Raw genomic sequence first — 24,320 nt, 5'->3', positions numbered from 1 at the left:
TGTGTGTGTGTGTGAGTTAGTACATTATGATGTCAGTGTGTGTGTGTGAGTTAGTACATTATGATGTCAGTGTGTGTGAGTGTGAGTTAGTACATTATGATGTGAGTTCTTGAATTTCCCTTTGGGGATCAATAAAGTATCTATTTATCTATCTATCTATCTATCTACCTATCTATCTATCAACCTATCTATCTATCTATCTATCTATCGAGTGTGTATGAGTAGTCAATTGTGAGTGTTTGAGTTAGTACATTATGATTTCAGTGTGTGTGTGCGTGAGTTAGTGAGTTAGTAAATGACGTGAGCATGTGTGTGAGTAAGTTAGTAAATGTGCCACTTACTGTAATTTGGGTAAGTAAGCAGCGCCACTTTATATATTGGATTCTGTAATGAGTGTGTGTCTTGGGAAGCTCCACCTTTACACATATGTTTCTGTATTTGTGTTTCATTCTCTGTGTATGTCTGTTAATGCTTCAATACATTTGAGTGTGTGTGTGTGTGTGTGTGTGTGTGTGTCTGGCAGTACCCACAATAGGCAAAATAGGCTCAGTTCAGCTCTATGGCGCTCTCTTCTGGTAGAGCCCTGTCACTGCATGCCAGTGAGCTCCCAGAAGTCTGCTCCCTGCAGGTCAAACACTTTAGTGCAGGGAGGAGAGGCACAGCCACCAGCAGGTCAACCAAGAAAAGTACACAACTGCAGCCATACCTCCTTGCAGTTGGACCCAAGAAGAACACTATCCATGCATACTACATTGTTCTCGACAAGTATGCCATCCCATGCATGTCAGCCAGTGCAGTTGGCGCGTTTGATGAACTGTTTAAGAGTCATTTTGTGCTCAGTACGTCCTACAACAAAGTACTTCACAATATGTACACCTTTATCCAAACAACAATCTACAAAATAGACGTCGGCCAGGTAAAGGAAACACCTAGGGTAGCTAAGGGCAAGGTTACTCAACTGAGGAACAATACAAAAAGCATCTTGTGCTATGTTTGTGGTGCTACTTTTGACAACTCAAATCTCCTGATTAGGCACCTTAAATTGACCCATGGTTTGTGCTCTGACAGAAATGTACGTCTTTGTTGTGGTCAATAAGGCTGTATCCTTGAATTTCTATCTTTTTTCAGGGTACTGTTACCAAACCAAGGTCCGTAGTTGGCGTGGCAACATAAATGGGAGACAAAACGAGGATAAAGTATTTACAAAAGTAATTTATTAATTTATTAATGTAAATAAGTAAATAATAGAAGTAAGCTAGTCAATATAAATGCAGTGGTGAGAAGCATCGAATGTGCTGCGAGTCAGTCAAGTGTAATTAATAATCCAACAGCAGCAACGCCTGGAGAGAGAGCCCCTGCCCCTGCGAGGTAGCCCTATATAGGTGCAGGTCCATCAAGTCGATTGGGGCACTTGACCGGGACACCTGCACAACTCCCAACCTGCGACACAAACAAGAACAGCCCAGCAGGAGGCAGTAACAGGCGAGCCCGTAACAGTACAGAATATTGTTATAGTATAGCATTGTTTACTGAATACTTTACAGTACTTTAATACCTCTGAAAATTTCTCTGTCGATGTTATGCACAACATTTTGGAGGGAATAGGTCAGCTTGAGATGAAGCCTGTGTTGCAGTATTTGAAGGCCAACTTTGTCATCTCCAGAGAAATCGGGTTGAGAGTACAGCATTTCAATTATGGTTACACAGAAAGGAAAAACCGCCCCCCTGTTATTAAATTGGATAATGATGGTAATGATTTGGGTATAAATGCTATTCAATGCTGGTGTTAACTTCGCAATCTGCCATTCATATGTTTGGTGACATTATCTCAGAGGGAAATGAACATTGGTCTCTTCTTTCATTGTTGATACAGATAGTGAATATCATATTTTCCCCTGTGTAAACTGAAGGCCTGACAATCTACCTGAAATACTTGATAGGTGAGCATCATGGGCATTCGTGGCCTACTGGTTAGGGCTTCGGGCTTGGAAACGAAGGGTTGCTGGTTCGATCAGTGACAATGGCTGAAGTGCCCTTGAGCAAGGCACCTAACCTCACTGCTCCCTGAGCACCGCTGTAGCAGGCAGCTCACTGCTGCGGGTTAGTATGTGCTTCACCTCACTGTGTGTTCACTGTGTGCTCTGTGTGTTCACTAATTCACGGATGGGATACATGCAAAGACCAAATTCCTTGTATACGCATATGAAAGGATATTAGACTCAAATGCTTTGAACGTGTGTATCACGTTTTCAAACTGTAGAAATTATTTGTAACTGTAAAAATTATCTGTACAAGTAATTGTCAATATTACAAATATGCCCTACACTTACAAATCTATTCAACGGGTACAAATCATACAGATAAAAATATTTTACCATTACAAATATATTCTACAATTACAAATTAAGTGTGGTTTTCATAGTAGGCCTACATGCATCTAAATGAGCAGTATATTTTAAATGACTGGTTGCTTTTTTGCATGAATGCAAATGAAGAGCATTAAGTAAAGCTGTACCTCATGCTATAAACTTACCATGTATACATACAAATTGAATCAAATAGGACTTGTATGATCTAGGACCTCCACTTTGATCTGTAGGCAGCAATATGAAAGCCTGGACTTTCCTCCATTAGCTTTCATTTCAGGAGAGTTGGAAACACTGGTAGTTGAATAAAATAAGTCTGTGCTGAAGGGGTTGTTTCCTGAGAGCTGAAAAAAGTTCATATTGAATGAACAACAATGAACAACATTGTCGATCCAGAGTGAACACTTATTTAAGTTATGCTAAAATAAATGAATACCTGTCGGTTACTGTGAGGGTATCTTCTCCTTTTAAACGGGTGAGTTAGTTTTACTTGTGTGTTAATCGAGGGTTCCAATATCTCAATGCATCCTCAGGGAAAACTCAGGGAATAAAGTGCTCTGCAAATGACAAGAGTATACACAGTTCCGCAACAAACAGCTTGCCATTAAATGTCAAAACCACAATTGATTATGGTCTGAAAACCATACACCAAAAGTTCCCAAATTACAACAACCTTTATATGCAATGTCGTACAGAAACAGTGAGTCTTCCGTCTGAGTTGGTGTATGAATCCAGCCCATGGAAAGCAAGTTCTTCACCAGGCAACACTACTTCCCAAAGAGAATCTTTCTCTACAAGGTAGCAGTGTAGGTGGCTGTTAAAGCTGGAGGGTCTTAGCATTTTCCCACATAAATACCAGCTACCCAAAACTCCAAAAATGTGGTAGATCTTCAAAAATAATGGGATGTCCTCAGAATGCACTGTTGCACTGTTGTATGCCAATACAGCTTCCAATCTTGTCCCATTGTCTACAGTAATGGATCTGGTTTTAATCAGAGAGTCAAGTGGTATATTCTCTCAGTGGTTTGCACTGCAAAGTTGTGAGTGACACTGGAACGGCATGGAGGGGCACATCTCTAGTATCAGCAGTGATTAACTTTTTCCCCAAGCAGTTGGTATTTGAATGTAGTGAACAGGAGAATGAGATAATAAAAGAAGTCAGATATTTTCATATTGTCCTAAATTATAATCGACATAGTTAAAATTCGACAGAGAACAGAGAGAGAGATAGAGAGATAGAGAGAGAGAGAGAGATGAGTGGGGAGGAAAGAGTTAACACAGATCAGTAAGGTTCACAACACTTCTGCTGCTCTTACATAACTTGCACCACTATGTCACTTTCTTTCTTACTTAGGTCAAACAGAACTACCCAAGCCTTTTATTGGCCTGACTTTGCACTAGTATTTTATTGACTGTCTATGCACAATTTAAACCAAATTTTGCTGCTCTTATTTTTTTCATTATTATATGTGCCCTCTTATTTACTTACTTTTTTGTTTACTTGAATGTTATGTTTGTCTGTGGACTTAAATTGGTAAAATATGTCTTGTCTTCACCGTGGGATAGAGAGAAACGTAATTTCGATCTCTTTGTATGTCTGGAACATGTGAAGAAATTGACAATAAAGCTGACTTTGACTTTGACTTTTTGACTTTGACTTTTCTCTTGACATGCTTTAAGTGCCTGTGGCACGTCCAGACAGTTCTCTACAGGGACGGGACTTGAAGGAGATTCCTGTAAAGCGAGAAAAAGAAGTTAAAACGGTGAGTTTTTTTTACTAAATGAATTGTATTCAACATTCATTATATTTCTGTTGAAGTTCGGAGGTATGTCACAAAAAAGGTTGAAGAATTGATACCCCAAGATTTTTAACAGTATCCTTTTGTGTCAAGTCTTTCCTCCTTTTTACCAAATATAATTACTTGAGTTTTTTCTTTGTTCAGCTGAAGAAAATTTTGAGACATCCAGGTGTTGATTTGTTCTATACACTGACACATAGACTCAAGAGGACCATAGTCGTTTGGTGACAGAGCTAAGTAAATTTGTGTGTCATCTGCATAGCTATGATATGAAATCAAATTATTTTGGATGATTTGTCCACAGGACACATCCACGCTCAGCAGACAGTTTGCATTTACATGTGTGGAAGGCTTTCACATTATCAGGCCATCCAGTCAGGATGTACTTCAGAACCTTGGATAGCATACTGTCTGTGTGCGTACGTGCAACTTGGTCAGCATTCAGGCCATCCTTAAAAATATTTTCGTTTGCCGTAACCCGACCGACCCTGTCAATTTAGAACCGACCCAAATATTTATTTTTTTCCCCTTTTAGTCCGACCGACTTGCCGGTTGTAAACTTGCGTTAATACCGACCGATTGTTTTTTTTTTTACTCTAAACAACCAATACAAATGCAATAAAATAATATTTCTTTTAGTAGGCCCAAGTATTGTGAATATAAATTGCCTACATGCAAACGTGGCTCACTTAAAAAAAACAACCTGTGGCGTCATCTCTACACCATTGGTTTTACGCATGTCACACTATGGCCTACGCTTCGTTTCATTCACACAAACTGATGACGCTTTTACTTGGCACGAAGTTCTGGAAGAACTGTGGCCAGATCTTTTCTCATCCCTTCTCGCCCTAGTCTAACGGTGACCGTGTCGGAGTATTGAAATTGGTTGTGGTCTATTCAGCATTTCTCAAAATATGGGTCCGCAACATGGAGACTGCTGGTCCGCGGAGTCGTGGAGTGAAATTAGGCCCGGTGCTTCATCTGATAATTTGCTGCGCAGTTGATCAAGAAACCGCGGATCGACGAAAAAAGAAAACAAACGTTTCTGCTATCGATGTCATTAAACATGGAGCCCTACAATTAAGTGGTGGTATGAGCATTCATTCAATGCGCGTCTGCGCGAGAGAAACTGAAACTAATCGATAACGTTGGTATCAAAGCTCCGCTTAAACCTGTTGGAAGGCTATTTATTTATTTAACGAAACTTAATAGAACGACGTTGTTTTTTGGAACTTCCTTAGAAACAGAACAGAGACTGTATAATACACTGTATAGCATTGAGTATTGTATAGTCAAATTTCAATATAACGTGGCCAAGAGCTATTGTAGCCTTCTTTCTGGGTACATGTAGATGAGCCCTATGACCCAAAAGTCTGCCATGACCGGGCCTCAGGTCAAAGAAGTTTGAGAAAGGCTGGTCTATATAACCTGCATCAGAATGAGGTTTGCAATGGTGCGCCTGAAGGCACGGGTTGAAGACCCAGTCAGTTACGTCACGATATGCACATTTGTGTAAATTCATTCCTACGTAATCACCATGACCAAAATTTTACTTTTTTTTTTTACTTTGAATCTTGAAAAAAAAAATATTGACCTACCTACCGACCCATTTTTAATTTTTTTTTGGCTGTTACTGCAAACAAAAATATTTTTAAGGATGGCCTCAGTGGCGATGGCTCAAAGTGTTCAGTTAACAAAGCATGAATGCTCTCTGTTATGGCCGTCGTCCCTGCATCACTTGTGTCAGGCAAAAGAACTCTAGGAAGTTCATTTGCATTGCAGTGCTTTTCTGACACACAATACTCAATAGTGTAGTCATTAGCAGAGAGGATGAGAGGCCATCTTTGAATTCAGGCTGCAGTCATGGTGGGGAAGCTCTTGTGTTCTCCAGACAGAGTCAGCAAGGGTTTATGATTCGTCATCAGCTTTTCTTCCCCATAAGTGCTGGTGGAACTTTTTCTACTCCAAATATCAATGACAGTCCTTTCTTAATTTGAAAATATTTATATTTATTTTCAACAGGGGCTAGTGTGATGCATAAGCAATGAGGCAATTTTCTCCTGTTAGCATTCTATGCTGAATGACAGCTCTGATACCATATGCTGACGAATCACAAGCCAGAGTGAGGGGTAGATTAGGATCATAGTCCACAAGAATCTTTGCTTGTTAGCAGCAACAACCTATAGAGCCTACTGTAGCTAGCACAGTGCTTTGGTTTGGCATGAATCGGTAATAATTCACACATAATTCTGTGTATTGATAGCTGGTGTTTCAAGCAACCTACTGTGGGGAGTAGCAACACTGCTCACTGACATTAGCCTGGCTAGCGCCACCACTTCTCAATGAGACGTGGTCTGGGAACCAAACGTTCATTTTCTCGTATTTGAAAAAAATGCCCAGATCCGTTTATTGGGTGCCACGGATGTCTATCAAATGCGTCTGTGCATAGCTCATCATCGTCTTGCTTTCCCCCCTGTTCTGTGATTGGTTCCCTATCTCAGGCGAAAATTTGCTCCATGGTCTCCAGGCTGCCTTAGCAACGTGAATCAAATCGCGCGCAAGGCAGCATGGGAACACCCAGGCTACACTGACATAATAAGCTTTGCAAATAAACTCAGACATAATGACAAGGTTGTCCATTTGTAAAGTGTCTATTTGTCAGTAACATTTTGAAATTACTTAATTGGAATTTTCTGTGTCTTCTGCAAACAAATAAGTTTAATATTTCAGCGCATCAGTCTTTGGGGTTCGCCATTCTGACTACTATTTTGGTGGTGAGCGACGCAGACACAGGCGACACAGAACTTCTGTAAGTTCTAACTAAATAGCAGCATATCCTCCACTACATATCTGCTCACACAAAAATCGCTGCAAAAGATTCTTTCCAACAGGTTTTATCGTAGTTTTTGTCCAACTCCATTGACTTGTATTGGATGTGCAGTGAGGTACGGTATTACTCCGCTGCCGGAAACGGATATGGGGTTGTTTGTATTCTTTCTGTAGTCTTATGCAGTCGCGGTATCGTAGGCTACTACGCTATCCAAATTATTGTCACGTCCAACCATGGCTAATGCTAAAATGTCTTGGAACTTGCACGATGTGAATGATAGCCTACGTGAATCATTACGTTTTCATCATGAAAGTTCCACAGCCAAAAAAAATAGTAAACGTACAAAATCATGTAGCCAAATTATTCATGTAGGCTAGGGTTAGTGTTAGACTTATGATGTGAACATGACAGGTTATGGACATAACAAATAAGTTCTTACCCCAAATTCTTCCAACTCTGTCGTCCCAGGAGGTAATGTGGGAACCGCTGTATTTCTCAGGCGAAAGAGCTTTTTGGGCGATTTCTTTCAACCTCTGGCGAAGTTCAGTAAAATGCAGACCGCAGAGACACGGTGATCAGCTTTCTGCAGGGCTTTAAGTGTAAAATACCGAACTTGTCCTTTAAAATCAAGCTTCAGTTGCTTAGGTTTGGTGGCACTGTCTCCTCCTTCGGTGGCCTTGGCCACTTATTTTGTGTAAGCATGCAACGTTGAAATACGTTTGAGTAAGTTTAAATTACTTGACACCGACGTGGTTAGGCACTTTTGCCCAGGGCATAATGTACATTTCCCAAGTAGGCCTACATTCGTTCCTTTACTTTCTTGGAGGGGAAAGTAATGGCTACACTTCCATTTAGAGAAGGCTACATTTGGATTAATTGGGCTCGCCATACCTGTGTCTCTCGTTGACTGACTTGCGTGTCCGACTATGCATGCTTTCGAAGACCCGCCTAACTCTACCTCTGATTGGCTTACCATGAGATTTTACTCGACCTCAGCCAATCTGCTCAGCGTCTGATGAAAACTGAAAAAAAGTAACACCGTTAGTAATGCCGTTATTTATAACGCTGTTATTCCCATCACTGTATATTAGTGATCCCATGGTTAATTTGGGTAGGTTTAGAGTTGCCATATAGATGTAACACTCACTAGTGTGGATAATTAAATATCAAAATTCCCTTTCATATCTAGCTAGGCTAGCTAATTTAGAAAAACATAAATAATCATTGGGTTTCGATATACTCAGTTTCACCCACAGCGTCACAAACAAGGCTTCACAAATGTTCTCAAATTATGACTTGCATGTGGCTGATCCTCCCAGCTCAACCACCAAATCCATATAGCGACATAATTTGGTGTTGACTACCAACTGTAATGCTAACTGGCTGAAGCTGATCCACTAAACCCTGATCCCCTGGTGTACACAGTGTCAGCATCAGGACACCAGGCCTGAGGATAAAGTTGTGCTCAAGGTGGTGAACAGTGCTGACAGAACCAGATGGCCACCACGCCCCTAGATGGGCAGGAAATCATGGACATATTAGGGGCAGGTCAGTCACATATTGTATTTATAGACAGAAATATACCAGAAAACTAACAAGAATATTGGCAAAGGTTTGTTTGCAATGATGTACCGCTGTAAACATTATATTACACGTTACACGTTAAATCTGTGTACACAGGTGAAGGTGCTGATAATCAGACATCAGCACCATCTCCACCTAAAGCCACAGGTAAGCCCTGCGACAGCCATCACCAGAGGTGGAAAGTAACGAAATACATTTACTCACGTTACTGTATTGAGTAGTTTTTCTGTGTATTTTGTATTTTTTAAGTAGTTTATAAAATCGGTATTTTAAATTTTACTTGATTACATTTTGAGTTAAGTATTGTACTTCGCTACATCAAAAATCCCATCCGTTACTTGAGTAAAAAAAAAAGTTAAGACTAACGAAAACAGAAGGGGAGAGAGAAAAAATCTCGCCCTAAACCACTAGCCTAGTGATAATGATCAGCATGTAGCCTACAACAGGACATGAATCAAGCTGGCGCCATGTCTTTCTGAAAGTGATTGAGATGGAGCTGGATCACGAGATGCATCAGATTACATGTGTAGCCTAACCTATGAAAGTGTATTTCCCGCTATTTCAATGGGTTGTCTCAGTTCGTTTTAGCACTATGATTGGAGATATTCAAGCAAACACCATGGGATTTCGTGTTTTGACGTTTGTGCTCACCTTTGGAAAGTAGTTCATTAGCAGTTGTTTCCCCTCATTTCTCTCTTTTTCCTGTTTTGGCATTTGTTTTTGGTAACCTGACTTCTTGGATAAAGACATTGCACCAGCAACACAACAATTAGCGGTCCACTACAAGCGATGCTCAACTAAATAAACAAAAGATAGACTACCTTATGAATCGTGCAGGCGGACTAAACCATTTAGCTCTTTAGCAAGGGAGAGTGAGAGTGACCTTAGACAGTTTTCACTATGTTTTGTATAAACATCCAGTCAGTCAAACTTTACATTTTGTATGACATTCATTTTGACATTAATTTGGAAGTTAAAATATTCAGGTAAAATATGGTGGAAATAAGTAATGAACGCTTAGATTTTTTTTCAGTAATTAGCCTAAACTTCCAGTGATTCTATTCGAAATTTTCACCACACATTATATTAACACACATATAAAAAACAATATGTGTAATAAAGTGGAATGACACAGGAAAAAAGTATTGAACGCCTACTGAAATGTCTTCAATACTTTGTGGAAAAGCCTTTGTTTGTAATGACAGCATCAAGAAATTTCCTATGACAAAACGTATTAGTCGCAGTATCAGGTGTGATTTTGGCCCATTGTTCTAAACAGATTCCTTGGATCCCTCTTGTGAATCCTGATCTTTACTGCCAGAACTGTTTAATTGAATTTGCTGCCTTCAAGTCTTTCTGGAGCTTTCTCTGAGTGGTCTTTGGCTCTTGGAATTGACTATCCTTCTGACTCCCTGGTCAGAAATATTGCGAGGAGATCCTGTGCATGGCCGGTTGATGATGCAGTGATGTTCCTTCCACTTGCAGATAATGGCTCCCATGCTGCTAACTGGAAGATTCTGAAGTTTTGAAATACATCTGTAACCAGTTTCATTGATATGTTTTGCAACAATAAGGTTGCAAATGTCTTGGGAGAGCTTTTTGCTTTTATCCATCATGAAATGTTTCTTGTGTGACACCTTGGTAATGAAAAACCTTTTTTATAGCCCATCAATATGTAGGCTACTAACCAAGCTTATATTATATTAAGATTATATTAATTTGCACAGATAGAAAGGATAACTACTCTCTAAGATTCCTTTTCTTTCCTTGCCTTAGTGCCTTTTCTTAGCGTGTTCAATTGTTCCCTGTGTTATTCCACTTCATTACACATGACTCTACTTATGGAGTTGTTTGGATTTTTTATGTGTGGATTACCTGAGTTATTACTAATGCCTGGTGAAAATGTTGTGCCCCCCGTATTCCACTTTTCAAGGGCCCTCTCCTACATTGGGGCCCTATACTTCCACTTTTCCCCCCAGTTCCCCTTTAATCTGCTGAACCTTCTGCTCGTTTCCAAATATAAAAAAAACTCTCTGCAACTCAACATTGGCCTGCCTGCCTCAGGTGCCTGTGAGGGGCTTTTCAGTTGTGCTGGATTACTGTTCACTGCAAAGCGACCAAGGATGAGTGCAACTAACTTTGAAAATCAACTACTGCTCAAACTTAAAGGAGAGATCACAACAGATGATTGGCACGATGTCTTCACAGCACACCACATGATTGGCTCAATGTATTCTCAACACACCACATGATTGGCTCAATGTATTCACATGTCAACGTTTTGCTGCGAAAGGGTTGTAATATGTGTAGACAACTGCCATATTGGCGTTACAAACTAACCCCATGCATTACTATCGCTTCGGCAGCACATATACTAAACTATGGAGGATTTTTTGAGTGCTGTATCTCCTCATTAGAAAGTCTCTGGTAAAACTGGTTGTTCTGGTACCCCCCCCCCCCCCCCCCCCCCCAAAAAAAAAGTAACTAAGTAACTTTTACTTAAAGTACATTTTAAATGGACTACTTTTTACTTTTACTTGAGTAAATTTTCAGATTGGTATTTTAACTTGTACTTGAGTAATATTTCATCAAAGTATTGGTACTTTTACTTGAGTACAATGTTTTCGTACTTTTTCCACCTCTGGCCATCACCCTGAGAGAAACAACAAATCAGTGATCAATTACAACTGAAAAATAGCAATGCTTGTATCTGCCACTGGCTACAGTTATAATAACAGTGTTTGCATTGGCCACAGTTATGGCACCATACAATTATATTAACAGTGCTTGTATCGGTCACAGTTACTTTTGCATGGAGGTGTGTGGCTTGGCCATCTGTTTCTGTCTCCTCATAGAAAGAAATTTCTGCGAAAAACTCTTTCCTGACAGATCGAGTGTTTAACACTCGGAGTGAACTCATAAACGGGATTGGAGATGCTGCTCTCAAAGCTCTGCTGGATGGCCTTCAGGAACCCACCTCTGACATGCCCCCCGTGATTACTGCCAGAGAGAGGAATGAGGTTCTGCAGAAGCACAGTGTGACGGAGGACCAGGTGACCTGCCTGGTGGACATGGTGCTGAAGAAGGGTGACCGGGCCTGTGAGAGATTTCTCTCCCTCCTTAAAGACGTGGAGCCTGGTGTCTGTGGTGAGTGTCCAGTGGAATGGATGACCATTATGGCTAACCAATTCTCAGGTGAACATGTTGATATGGAGAAACCCCCAGGAGAAAATGTGGTCTAGTGAGAAAAGCACATCACGGGGTGATGATGATGATGATGATGATGATAATGATGTACCATTACCAACACAATATTAACATTTCAATGTTGTAATACTTTTTCAGACCATAGCCCAATGATCTTCAATCTTAAGGATTGGATCTATTCGCAGTATAAGACAGTGCAAGAGTATAACTCCCTACCTGGACAGGATGTGCTGATGACTGACCGCTACACTGACCTGCTGATAGTCCAGCAACACAGACAGCAGAAAGAGAGAGAGGAGGAGATTAGATTCAGAGGAGTGAGTCTCTTCAGTGCCAGGGACGCATATCAAGGCACCACTGTGGACCAATTTTTCAGTCCTGATGACCGTGGAGAAGTTCCTAAAGCAGTCATTCTTCAGGGCCACTCTGGACATGGCAAATCCTTTACGGCACAGAAGATCATGTTGGACTGGGCATCTGGCAACCTCTACCAGGATCGATTTGAACTTATTTTACACTTGAGATGTAAAGAACTGAACCAGGTGTCTAGAGAGACAAGTTTGGTTGATCTTGTGAACTGCAGTCAGACATTTACCCCACTGATCTCACAGAAACTTAAGGACTCACCAAAGAAGGTGCTCTTCCTCATAGATGGATTTGATGAACTGCGATTCACAATGAATGAAATCAATTTCTCATCTGTCAAAGACCCTTTCACACCAGCTCCTGTTGAGGCCACTCTGAGTGCTCTGTTGAAGGGGTCAATCCTTCTTGATTGCTTCCTGCTGGTCACCACCAGGCCCACTGCTGCAGACACACTGAGCAAATTGCTCAAACGCCCTCAGCGTTCCACTGAGACTCTGGGTTTCTCTGAGAAGGGAGTAGAGGAGTACTTCCAGAGGTTCTGTCAAGATGAACACATAGCAGAGAAAGCATTCAGCAGTGTGAAGACAAATCACAAACTCTTCACTTCCTGCTTCATTCCCGTCATTTGCTGGATTGTGTGCACAGTTTTCAGGGAGCAGTTAAAAGAAAATTCTGAAGTGACTGAGCTAGAAACAACCACCTCCATATTTGTGGACTTTGTGTCCACTCTGCTGGAGCACCACTGCCAGCATTTGAGTCAGCCCGTCCCCACTCTGCTGAGGAGCCTGGGCCAGCTGGCAGAGAGAGGGATGCTGGAGCAGCGAGTCCTGTTTGAGAAAGAGAGTGTGGAAAGTAAAATCTCAGATCTAGCCACTGTTCCCTTCCTGTGCAAATTTCTCCAGAAGAAGACAGTCAGAAAGAAAGAAATGTACAGTTTCATGCATCTGAGTTTCCAGGAGTTCTTCACTGCCCTCTACTACACCTTTGACCAGAATGAGGAGAAAATCGAAGAGCTGCTCAGTACCATTAATGCATATGAAGCCAAGTCCCATCTCCTACCTGTCATTCAGTTTCTCTTTGGCCTCTCAAATACAAAAGTGATAGAAAACCTTGAGGAACTTGAGCTCCCATGTGTTTCTTCCATTCGAGGGCAGCTGGAAGAGTGGATTCTTCATCTCATTGAACAAAGCAAAAGTTCTGAGGAAACTGCTGTCATGGTGTTCATTCTCCACTGTCTCTATGAGCTCCATGAGGAGGAGTTTGTGAGGAGAGCCATGGGAGATTGGAGCAAGATAGCGTTTGACTCCATTCCCCTGACCAGGACAGACTGCTGGGCGCTGCGGTACTGCCTGCAGTGCTGCCCGAACATCAGAAGCCTGCAGCTCACAGACAGCAACATCACGGCAGAGAAGCTGGAGATGCTGCAGCATGAGCTGAGCAGGTGTGAGGAGCTGAGGTGAGTGTGTGTGTGTGGAATAGAATCAACTAAATAAACACTTAAGGTATTTTAAAGTCACTTTGAGTTCAAGTTCACTTCTCATAAAAGCAGCACTAAAGAAGATTTGTGCAATAATAAATTAACTTGTTAATAAAATAAATGTATAATAAGTGTCTTTGTAACAAACTATAAACATAACTCGGATATGATATAGGGGTAATGTATGGACAGCAGTCTGTATAAAGAGAACGCCTAATTCCTGTAAGTAGTATCCATTTATATTCTACACTACAGTTTATAGCAAAGCAGCTTTTTACATTTTAATTTTAGAGATTCAAATGGAATGCTGCTACGCAATTCATCTTTTTGCCACTCAGTGATGGTAGCCTAACCAAGATAACCTATGGTGTGGCTTGTGTGAATAGTGAACATTATATCTTCAGAACTTGTTGCCATGGAAATAAATGACACATTCACGATCAGACATTTGTTGTGGTTTGGCTGCCATCGTTTTTTTCCTTTTTGCAATCAGACTTGAATAGAGGCCAGTAGGCATAGCATGAGCTAAACCGCTGACTACTTGAATTACTTGGCTTACAAACATAAACTGAGGAATCTGCAACTTTTCACAATCTGACATTTATACATTGTAGGCTCACTCTATGCACATCGGTAGCTGTCTAACTCCACCTACGAGCCTAGTGGTGGGAAGAATTCAGTGTTCCTACCCGCTACGGAAATGTGTGTAGTCTATGCACAGGTTCCCTACTTCCCATGAGGCCTTGCATCAAAAGTGGGAGCAACTTCTGCTTCTAAGTATAATGAATGGTGTTTGGGGGGCATTTAAGTTCAAGTTCTTCAGACATAGTCTTGATTCGTCATCTTTTGGGAAGTGATGGAAAGCCTGCCATCATCGGCAGGAACACTCCGATTTAGTTTTGTGCTTATGTTTAAAAAACTGGTATTTTAAGCCACTGAATTAGTATAGTCCAGTTATATGTACAACCACCAAGAGCACAATGTCCCTGAGCTCCGTAACAACATCTCACATAAATGTTTGTGACTTTACATAGTAAATAATAATCCGAGAAATACTTACCACAGTACAGTACAGTAATTAGCACACACAATACCATAGGTATACTACTTCGCTAATTAGCACACACAATACCATAGGTATACTACTTCGCTAATTAGCAAACACAATACCATACAGTATACTTTGCTAATTAGCACACACAATACCATAGGTACTACTTCTGCCACCTCACTAGAAGGTTTTACCCACTTTCTTCTTTGCAGCAGCACCCAACAGAATTGTGTTAATATTACAAACAAAATGATTTCCTCGGAGTGTGTCAGAACTGTCATTAGCCCTATGAAAAGTTCATGTGACTTCAACATAATTTTGGTAAAAACCTCTAGGGTTGCTTTAAAACGGTCAAAAATCACTTGACTTGACTTTCAAATGGATCCTTAAAGGCCTCTTTTGGAGCTCTCATATTGTATCCAAGATATGTTTAGAGTTTGTTGCAAAGACACACATTTATTATATTAAGGAGTTTAACAAATGTATTATTGCGCTGATCTGCTGTATAAGAGCAAATCTTCTTTGGTGCTGCTTTAAAGCCAATATTGTCTTCAGGTGTGCTGCTTGGCTGTGTGTTTGTGTGTTTGCAGATTACATGTTGGGCAGCTGTCAGGTGTGCTGCTTGGCTGTGTGTTTGTGTGTTTGCAGATTACATGTTGGGCAGCTGTCAGGTGTGCTGCTTGGCTGTGTGTTTGTGTGTTTGCAGATTACATGTTGGGCAGCTGCTGATGCTGATGTTAATGATCTCACCACAGCTCTAGGGGAGGGAAGAATCCTGAGTGACCTACGGTAAGAACTATGTCCACTCATATGAACACATTTGTGCCTTTTGTGTATGTGAGTGTGTTTGAAGGAAAATGTAGTCAGCAATTCAAAATTGAAGTTCTCAGTGTTTGGCATGAAAACATTTCTTTGCTACACAAGATGTGAACACTCTTTGAGCTGATGAGTGTGTATGGTGGGCACACTGAAAAACAAAAGGTAAAACGTTTGTAGTAGCACAAAATCATCCTGCTTTTGCCACCATGTACCCTGTCTCTGTTGAGTGACTGAAGCTAAGCATGCAGGGCTGCCAACTTTTCAAAAAACCTTGGAGTGAGATTTGGTGGGGCCAACCAAAATCTTGCTGCGGAAATTTTTGTTTGGCTCATTCAGCCTTATTACCGTACAGTAAAAAAAAAAACGTACATCAGTGGTTCTCAGGTGTAGGGACCAGGGTCCCAGAGTTTAATTAACATTGGTATCAAAGGGATCTACTACTAGGACCTCAGCCTGAACCTGCATTCATCTGATGTTGTGTCGTCCTAAGGGTGTTTTGTAAGAATTTAAGAAATGTTTGTATATTTTAACTTTTAAGTGCATCAATCAGGTGCACTTTCAAAATAAATTCAGAGGTCAGACTTATTTTTATGGAAATATTTGTGCTGTAGCCTAAACTATTTTGCACTTATAACCATGCACACACAGGTGGAATAGTTATGTTGATATTGCAATAAGTTCACAACCACAAAACATAAATGCTACAATTCACAGTTCAGAAATGCGTGTACATTTCAGCACTCCATGAAATTATGCAGAAGTGGTCATCTATGTTATTCAGCTAGTTCATTTAAGATAAGATATTGTTCATTGTAATGGCCATCTAGCCTACTGTATAGCCTACTGTACATGCTCTTCCTTTTTTTCAGGATGTACCCATATCTGGGAATGTATGATGTGAATGTTTGCATATGGCTTATGTCAGGCTTTATATCAATATTTGTGTCTCATTATTTGATTTTCTTCATATTTTTGCATTAATGTCACTAGGAAGCATGCCAATAGAAATATATTCATTTATCTGTGTAAGTGGGATTGGCTGGAACCTGACAATATAAGAACCATGACAGTGGGATAATCTATGGCTGAGCAATTTACAAAACTGTATGTACTGACAAATAGTTTATATTAGAATACATTATAATTTCGCCCCAATGAGACTATGTAGAAATGTGTTGCAATTTCAAAACCGGATTACTCAGGAACCACTTATTGCACAGAGGCATGCTTTATATCCTCGTATTCGGTGCAGTTTGCTATTTATTGTGATATTGGGTTTGCCATGTGTTGTGTGAAGGGTTAGTGAAATATTTAACCGAGAGTAATGGGTGTGCTCTGTGTGCAAAATGCAAATATGCTTAGCCTAAATTGCATGTCAGTTCAATGTTAATTTTCTCGCGAACCATTTATCACAGCAACTTGGCGCTATCTTTGGAAAGCTTAGATTCCGCTCGTTCACATGATGTGTGATATGTATAGGGTCATTCCACGTCAGTTCAACCAGGGCCCACGACTTTAGGTCTCAAAAAATTCTGAAAAAATTACCAGGTGTACCTATGTTACCCAGGAGACACACTGTAAAATTCACGTCACGTTTGGTCTGGATAATCCGGCATGGTCATAGCAAATCCCTTCAGGCTCTGAACAGCAGACCTCACAAGAAAAATCATTTTGGTTATCATTTTCAGGCTTAAACAGAGCCCAGCCAAAAACTCCAATAAAATTTGTATCTATAGATAAAACTCATTTTTCAGGCGACTGGGTGGACACTTCAGCGTGAGAAATCGGGCGTGTGAGTGTGTGAAACTAATCAAATGTGTGTGTCTCACGGCCAATGCGTGAGAGTTGGCAGCTCTGAGCATGTGAGGACATGGTTAGTACTTGGATGGGAGACCTGTTTCTTGAAGTGGTATTAATAGTTGGCCAGTTTCAAATTCCCCAGTGCAGGCGCCAAATGCAGTCGTTTGGACGTTAAACTGAGATCCTGACTCACTAAGGTCAGAAGATCCCATGTCAGTCATTATAAAGTGCAGGGGGTTCCTGGTGTCTAATCTTGTGTGATACTGAGACCAAGCAACCTTTTGGCCTTTTTTGTCTTTATTACGATAGGACAGTGAAGCGGCAGACAGGAAGAGAGAGATGGGGGGGGACCCGGGTTTCTTCCGGACTCAAACCAGGGTCCCCATGGGCACTTGGAACCATATATGGTATGAGCGCTGTAGCCAGGAGCTTTTTGATAGGAAGCTAGAGGAAATGGTGGTCACAAAGGGAAGTAATTATTTATTGTAAATACCAAGGCAACCAAAGCATCATTAGTCCGGCAGGTATAGTAACGCACTACAGGTAAATCCCACAACATTAGTGGAACATTACTAACACTGCCTGAGTAGCCTGGTCTGACTTGGCTCCTGCTTGATCATTGAGCCCACTGTTGTCACTTTGAGAACATCAGCAATGGTAACAATAGCAAACACCTTACTTAATTATTATGTGTGTGTGGAACATACTCAGTGTGTGGCCCAAGGTTGCTTACTACAATCTTGGACTCCAAAAAGATAAAGAAATGCAGTCTTGTTTGGTCATTTGGTTGTTTAGGTTTTTTTTTTGTTTGTCATCCAGAGCTTGACCATTTCAATGCATCAAGGTCAAATTCCAAATATATAATATAATATAAATGGGGAGCAGGGACAGGTTTGGCTGACCCCACGTCCAAACATGTGCTAAAATTACGTTGTTTTTAATCGGAATGTCTTCACTGTACACAACACAATGCAATTCTATGCAGCATGATTCAGTGCAACGTTTTGAACACAACTTGTGTGTGACAGCCTGTCTCTATTTTCTTTCTTTCGTTTGCGTTGCTCTGCTATTTTGACAAATATGACACAATAAAGGGCATATTTTAAGGATTCAGTGTAGACAGAGCATTTACATTAATACTGCAAGACAGTCACTCGCTCGGATGTCGTTAGAAGGTTTGGCTGTCTAGGAAGGACAAAAAACTACTTCAGAGCAATGCCTGATATTCCTGAGACACATGTGGGCGACAGTATCAAAACAAGCACAGAAACCAGACTGAAATCATGGACTGTTGAAATAAGATGTTGAAAATCTAATGTTCTGTTAGAAAAGCTATTTCTAGCTAAGTCGCACTTTTTTTCATAGTTTGGCTGGCCCTGTGACTTATAGTCAGATATGACTTATATATCAAAATTAGGGATGTAACGGTATGAAAATTTTACCTAACGGTTATAGTGACCAGAATTATCAAGGTTTTCGGTATTATCGCGGTATTTTTAAAAGTTTGTTCAATATGTTCAGAAGGCACTGATAGGCCTACACAAGCTGAAATAGTTTCAAAAAGTGTCCTGTTCACTTTTTCCTTGGTCATGTTTAATTTGGCTATGTGCTTATAGCTTAACGTACCCTACCATGACTTGGAGTTTGCTATTTCTATTATTTCGATCCAATGAGTGAGACCAAGGTAATTGTTCAAAATAAAACTGTTCAAAGTGGGATGGATTTAATGTGGACGTAAACATAAAAATACGCAGAGTGGCTACATGATGCAGTGCACACTTTGCGGTGAAAATGTGCCGCCTTTTAAAATCAGGTGTAGCCTAATCCGAATCGCAGTTAAAACCATCAGACAGAATCAGTAGGGTACCAGTTTTGTTATATTGTGTTGTATAAAATTATCACTATGGTTTGTAGACATCATGATGAGAGAACGAGTTTGAAACTGTAAAGCATGTATTCATATAACCTCAATCATAATTAAGTGATACACTGAAGTTATTCCTAACCAACATACTTTAAATAACATTTTAAATAACAAGTTTAACTAATACTATTGCATACTGAAGCTATTCTACCAGAATTCCCCCTATGTGCGCTCTTTATCCCTGTGTCTCTCTTTGTCGCTTTGTGTCTCACTGTGGATGGGTGAAGCCTGTTTGAAAAAAGCATGCTTGGCCTTGCAGCTGCAGAGATAAAGATGTCATCGGAGGCGGGCTCTACTCAAAAACAGCTAGTATGAGAGAAAACGATATGTAACCCATGAACGATGTGTGACCTGTGATCACTGTATAAACCCCTGAACTTTGTGTAAACCTCTGAACTTGTGCTATACGGTGAAAGGTTCGTACCCTTGGCAGCAATAGTGCTGACTTGCGAAGATAAGACCAAACAACGATAGTTTCATAACGCCACCTGTGGGTTCGAAGTTGGCAAATGTTGTGTCAGCATCTAAGGAGGGGTATAAATGTTGGTGTTCAACAATTGTTCGAGAGTGCACTCAATTGCACTCAGGCTTTGCGCTATGTAGTCATTAAAGGAATTTTTGCACGGAACTCTGCTGGACTTTTGCGCTTTCTTTTTGGGATACGTTTTTGACTTCAGCACTTATAATGGTGTATTTTTGGGTAACACTTTATAATAACTACACACAATTCATCATTTGTTAAGCCTTTGTTACTTATTAGTTAATGGTTTGTTCATCATTAGTAATTTCTTGTTCATACATAATTTATTATCAGTATAGCATTTGTTCACACAGTTATAAATGGTTTGTTCATAGTAAATAAGCCTATCCAAAAAAAATGTTTGTAAGTACATGATTTATACTTAATAAATAATGAAACAACCACTTATAAATTAAATCATTTTCCCATTATAAACCAGTTGCAAACTATTACAAAATGCTTTGTTCATCATTTGTAAAGCATTGCTCCTATGTTAATTCTCATAAATAAAGTATTTGTACACACAGTTATAAATGGTTTGTTCATAGTAAATAAGCCTATATCTACATATTTTATTAACCACTTCCTAATACTATAATTCATGATTAACTCAGGAGTTAAATGTGTTGCAAGGCATAAAACGTCCTCACTTTAGATGAGCTCACAAAATATAATTAACTAACCACTTGTAACTCCTGAGTTAATCATGAATTATAGTATTAGGAAGTGGTTTATAAAATATGTATCCTCACCCTAACTAATCAGTAGTGCATGTGTATGTAACAACTGTTAAATAATGGAAATATTACTTTAATCAAAAACATATTATTCCATAATTTATTAAGTATCAACAATAATGTATAAACATATTTTAGATATAGGCTTATTTACTATGAACAAACCATTTATAACTGTGTGAACAAATACTTTACTGATGATAAATTATGTATGAACAATAAATTACTAATGATGAACAAACCATTAACTAATAAGTAACAAAGGCTTAAAGGAGAATTCCGGTGTGATATTGACCTAAAGTGTGTTGAAACATGATACCGAGTGTGAACGTATGTCTCATAGCCCATCTCGGCTTGTCCCCTGCATTTCAAAATCTGGTGCTAGTTAGCCGATGCTACCAACAGCTTTTTCAATGGTGGTGCTTTGGCATCAGGCTGGCCATGCAAATAAATCACTGTTTTACACCATTTACAAGGCTCAATGTATCTCCACACTTCATTGGTAGACCTCCGAGGGCCCTGACATTTAAAACGAGACATTGAGAACTTTGAAAAAGCACTGGTAGTTTACTTACAAGACGATTTATGCAGACAGTATCTTCACGAAGTTTAGCGTTTGCAGCCATCTTGAATTTATTCACGATATGTAGAGCGACGAGTAAGAATGAACAGGTATGATAAGGGATCAGATTCCAAAAATAATTCAGTGGAAATGCATGGATTCCCGTTTCTTCCAGTAGCAGCAACTGGAATTGTAAGTAAACTACCAGTGCTTTTTCAAAGTTCTCAATGTCTCGTTTTAAATGTCAGGGCCCTCGGAAGTATAATCCCTGGTAAAAAAAAACAATAGAATGGAAACGTTTCTTCAAAATGTACAATTAATTTATTGATTGCATTTGAAAACAAGACCAGTGTGTTTTACCCAGTGGCATGGAAGGATTATGAGCCACTGGGCCCCCTTGCCCACCTGAAAAAGGTAGTAGCTCAGCAGTGCTAGGGGGGTCCGGGGGGATGCCCCCCCGGTAGAAAAAAAATAAAAAATAACCCCTTAAATGATGACTTCTGGCAAGTTTTGTGGAAAGAAATGGACAGATTGACTTACAAATATGAATGTGTGTATGAGTGTACGTACATGTATGTATCAGGGATGGGAATAAAATATTTTTTTCCACCTACCATTGTGGCCAGCGGATTCCAAAATCTACCAGCCACGTCAACTTTTTTACCAGCCACTAGAGATACAGTATGAACATTTGATGAAAAAACATGACCAAAATGATCACGGTTATTGGTATTATTGCGATATGATTCAAATGTGCTGACTTTATGTGTTGGACAGAACTCATAATTTGCCTGCCCTTTATGCCCAGTAGCAACAAAACTAAAGGTCAACTGAACAGCTAGTGTCATAAAAGTGGTGGGGCTCCTTTAAGACACAATCCACTGGTGTGAGTTCTGGAGCCATCCAACTTTATCTAACTCTATACTAGCCTATATCATATACAGTAATTTTAATATTAGATCTAGGCTATATTTAACATTTATTTTCTATTTGGCCTGTTATGAAATCATGCATTGCCCAATATAAGCACACTTAAATACATGCATTATGAAAATAAATCATTATGGCTACATAGACAAACTCTTAGCCATGAGCTGTAGCCTATATCATCTGATTTTAATATTTACAGATATATAGGTATTTAAGCACAACTCAGTTTTAAGACACTTAAAGCCCAAAGTTTGAGACCATATAGAAATTTGCTACCATTTCAAAACCGGATTACTCTGGAACGGCTTATTGTATTGTGCATTACACCTTTGTGTTCGGTAAGGTCTGTTTATTCTGGTTTACGGTTTGTCATGTGTTGAACGAAAACTTATATATATATATTCCACATATATGAATTGAGATGAGCGCAGAGCTGTAGAGTAGGCTAATATGATTATTTCTTGAAAGTTAATTTTCTTGCGAGTCGTTTATCACATAGCGGCTATAGCACCGTATAAAAGTTGAGAAAAAGTTATTTAATGTGATATCTGTGTGATGACTAGGCTACTTTGTGAGTAGTTCAACAGAGAAGAATGGGCGGCCACACTTTGTGTCCGCCTGCCTCATATGTCTAAATAGCAGCGTGTTCTGTGAAGGTGTCACGGATCGGAATAGTCAGCGAATCAACAATCAGAGAAAACTGCGCTGAGAACGTTAGGCAGATATTAGACATACCTGCTGTTGGTCTAAAGACATGTTTATGCCTTAAACTTGTCTCCTGTCATTTAGAAACAATGCTGTGGTCTAGTCTAGTCATCAACAAAAAATGAACGGATTGCAAAAAAAAAATGGATTTGGCGTGACATTTCTTGCGTGTGCGTGAGAGCGTGAGATTGGTGCTGAAAGCGTGAGTGTCACGCCAGATGCATGAGAGTTGGCAACCATGGCCTTTAAGAGCATCGCAGAGATGCCATCTGGGCCTGTGGCTTTTTTACTGCAGGTGTGTTTGCAAATGGACTGAATCCAGTGAGGATTAATTACAGCCCTACACCCAAGGTCAGTACAAGTGTTTCATTCATTAAGTTGTCACCATTCATGTGTGCGCCTCACCTCATGCTCCTCCACCATAAGGATGTGGTTGCTGTGGAGGAAGAGGAGGGTGAAGGATGCTCCTTTAGACCAAATTATAGTTGGATGTGTCAATTCCAATGTTCCTGTTGTCCATTCAATGCTTCTTCACAACACCATGAATCAGCACAGCCACATGTGTGTGTTGTGTGTTACAGTGTGGAGAGCAGTCTGTCAGAGGAGAGTGTGCAGCAGGTCCTCAGCGCCCTCTCCATGCAGAAGTCTGTGGGTGCAGTTGACATCTCAGTTAAGACCATCACCATCACCACTGCTGAGAGGCTCCTGCAGCTCTACAAGACTACACGGATTGAAGATTATATGCAGTAAGGAACATTTCACGTCTCATCAGGTAGATGGACCTCTGTGTACTTTAAAGAAGAATGCGTTTAGCCTCCAGCAGATCTCCAGAGAGGAGTGGCAGGTTGAATCTGTGTGAAATACCATCAGGTCCTCTGCTGCTGGGGGAAGCTGTGCAGATGGCAGGCTGTGCTTACCTGCAGGGGCACCGCTTGGGGAGGGGGGGATTATTATTCATTAATTCATTCATTATTATTACCCAGAATTATTGTCTGTCATAGGGCCCAAATTATCTAGCAGCACCCCTGCTTACCTGAGCTGTGCTGACAGCTGAGGAGTCTCTCTGCTCCTCACTCACACATCAGCTCACAGGATCTGACACACTGCATTAGGTTCCTCTGTGCTTCACCTGACTCACTGTTCTGATTGGCAGGGTGTATCTACCTAAGGGGGCTGATACAGCTGAGAGTCTCTGTTCTGCTCTTGTGATGGGTGGTGTCTGGTGTGTCATTTTCACTTTCTCATTGAGCTACATTATAATTCACTTCACAAATAACCATTATTCAGGAAAATACATTTAGTCATAATAAGTAATAACTAAAGGAAATGTGTGCTATGAGGTAAATGGTGTGAGCATGAAAATGGTCAGTCTTATATTCCTTATATTACTTCCCTTTTCTGGGTTTCAGGCTGTGGATTGTCCACTATAGAGATTCCTCCCCTGAATCTGAAATCTCTTGACTGAGTCTAGATCTGCAGTTCTCCTCACTGATCTCTGACATCATACTGAGAGAGATCCTCCACAGGTTCCATCAGCTGAGATGTTTGACAGACAAGTGAGAATTGTATTTCTTTATGGTTTTGATTACATTACAAATAGGAAGCTGGCTCTGTATTTCTTTTCATATATTTCTAAGAATGGT

General features: G+C 40.2%; 1 protein-coding gene and 1 long non-coding RNA gene across 6 annotated transcripts; one reads left to right on the top strand and one right to left on the bottom strand.

Moving 5' to 3' along the window:
• Positions 1–1,260: 1,260 nt before the first annotated feature.
• LOC121693576 lies at positions 1,261–7,998 on the bottom strand. 4 transcript variants are annotated; one of them, XR_006025539.1, is made up of 4 exons: positions 7,887–7,998; positions 2,803–3,157; positions 2,534–2,710; positions 1,261–1,657 (listed from the first exon to the last, which is right to left on the bottom strand). It is a non-coding gene; the product is annotated as an uncharacterized LOC121693576 (long non-coding RNA). The 4 variants fall into 4 exon arrangements; XR_006025541.1 differs by lacking the exon at positions 7,887–7,998 and having other exon boundaries at positions 1,261–1,440; positions 1,556–1,657; positions 2,803–3,704; XR_006025540.1 differs by lacking the exon at positions 7,887–7,998 and having other exon boundaries at positions 2,803–2,923; positions 3,040–3,704.
• LOC121693574 (NACHT, LRR and PYD domains-containing protein 1 homolog) lies at positions 1,799–23,408 on the top strand. Of its 2 annotated transcripts, XM_042073119.1 has the most exons (8): positions 1,799–1,940; positions 4,047–4,129; positions 8,421–8,543; positions 8,676–8,726; positions 11,469–11,726; positions 11,925–13,608; positions 15,387–15,469; positions 23,259–23,408. In XM_042073119.1, exons 3-7 carry the CDS (start codon positions 8,492–8,494, stop codon positions 15,439–15,441), a joined length of 2,100 nt encoding a protein of 699 aa, XP_041929053.1. In that variant the 5' UTR covers positions 1,799–1,940; positions 4,047–4,129; positions 8,421–8,491; the 3' UTR covers positions 15,442–15,469; positions 23,259–23,408. The 2 variants fall into 2 exon arrangements, with proteins under 2 accessions (XP_041929053.1, XP_041929054.1); XM_042073120.1 differs by lacking the exon at positions 1,799–1,940 and having other exon boundaries at positions 4,036–4,129.
• Positions 23,409–24,320: the final 912 nt, after the last annotated feature.

The sequence above is a fragment of the Alosa sapidissima genome, chromosome 19 (genome assembly GCF_018492685.1).
Source record: "Alosa sapidissima isolate fAloSap1 chromosome 19, fAloSap1.pri, whole genome shotgun sequence".
NCBI lineage: Eukaryota > Metazoa > Chordata > Actinopteri > Clupeiformes > Clupeidae > Alosa > Alosa sapidissima.
This window is presented reverse-complemented; position numbering and strand designations above follow the sequence as displayed.

Excerpts from the sequence above, each read along its gene's own strand:
- LOC121693574 (XM_042073119.1), top strand. The coding sequence starts at position 8,492 with ATGGCCACCACGCCCCTAGATGGGCAGGAAATCATGGACATATTAGGG. Across the intron at positions 8,727-11,468 it reads ATCTCCACCTAAAGCCACAG|ATCGAGTGTTTAACACTCGG; the intron begins GTAAGCCCTGCG and ends CTTTCCTGACAG. Across the intron at positions 13,609-15,386 it reads AGCAGGTGTGAGGAGCTGAG|ATTACATGTTGGGCAGCTGC; the intron begins GTGAGTGTGTGT and ends GTGTGTTTGCAG.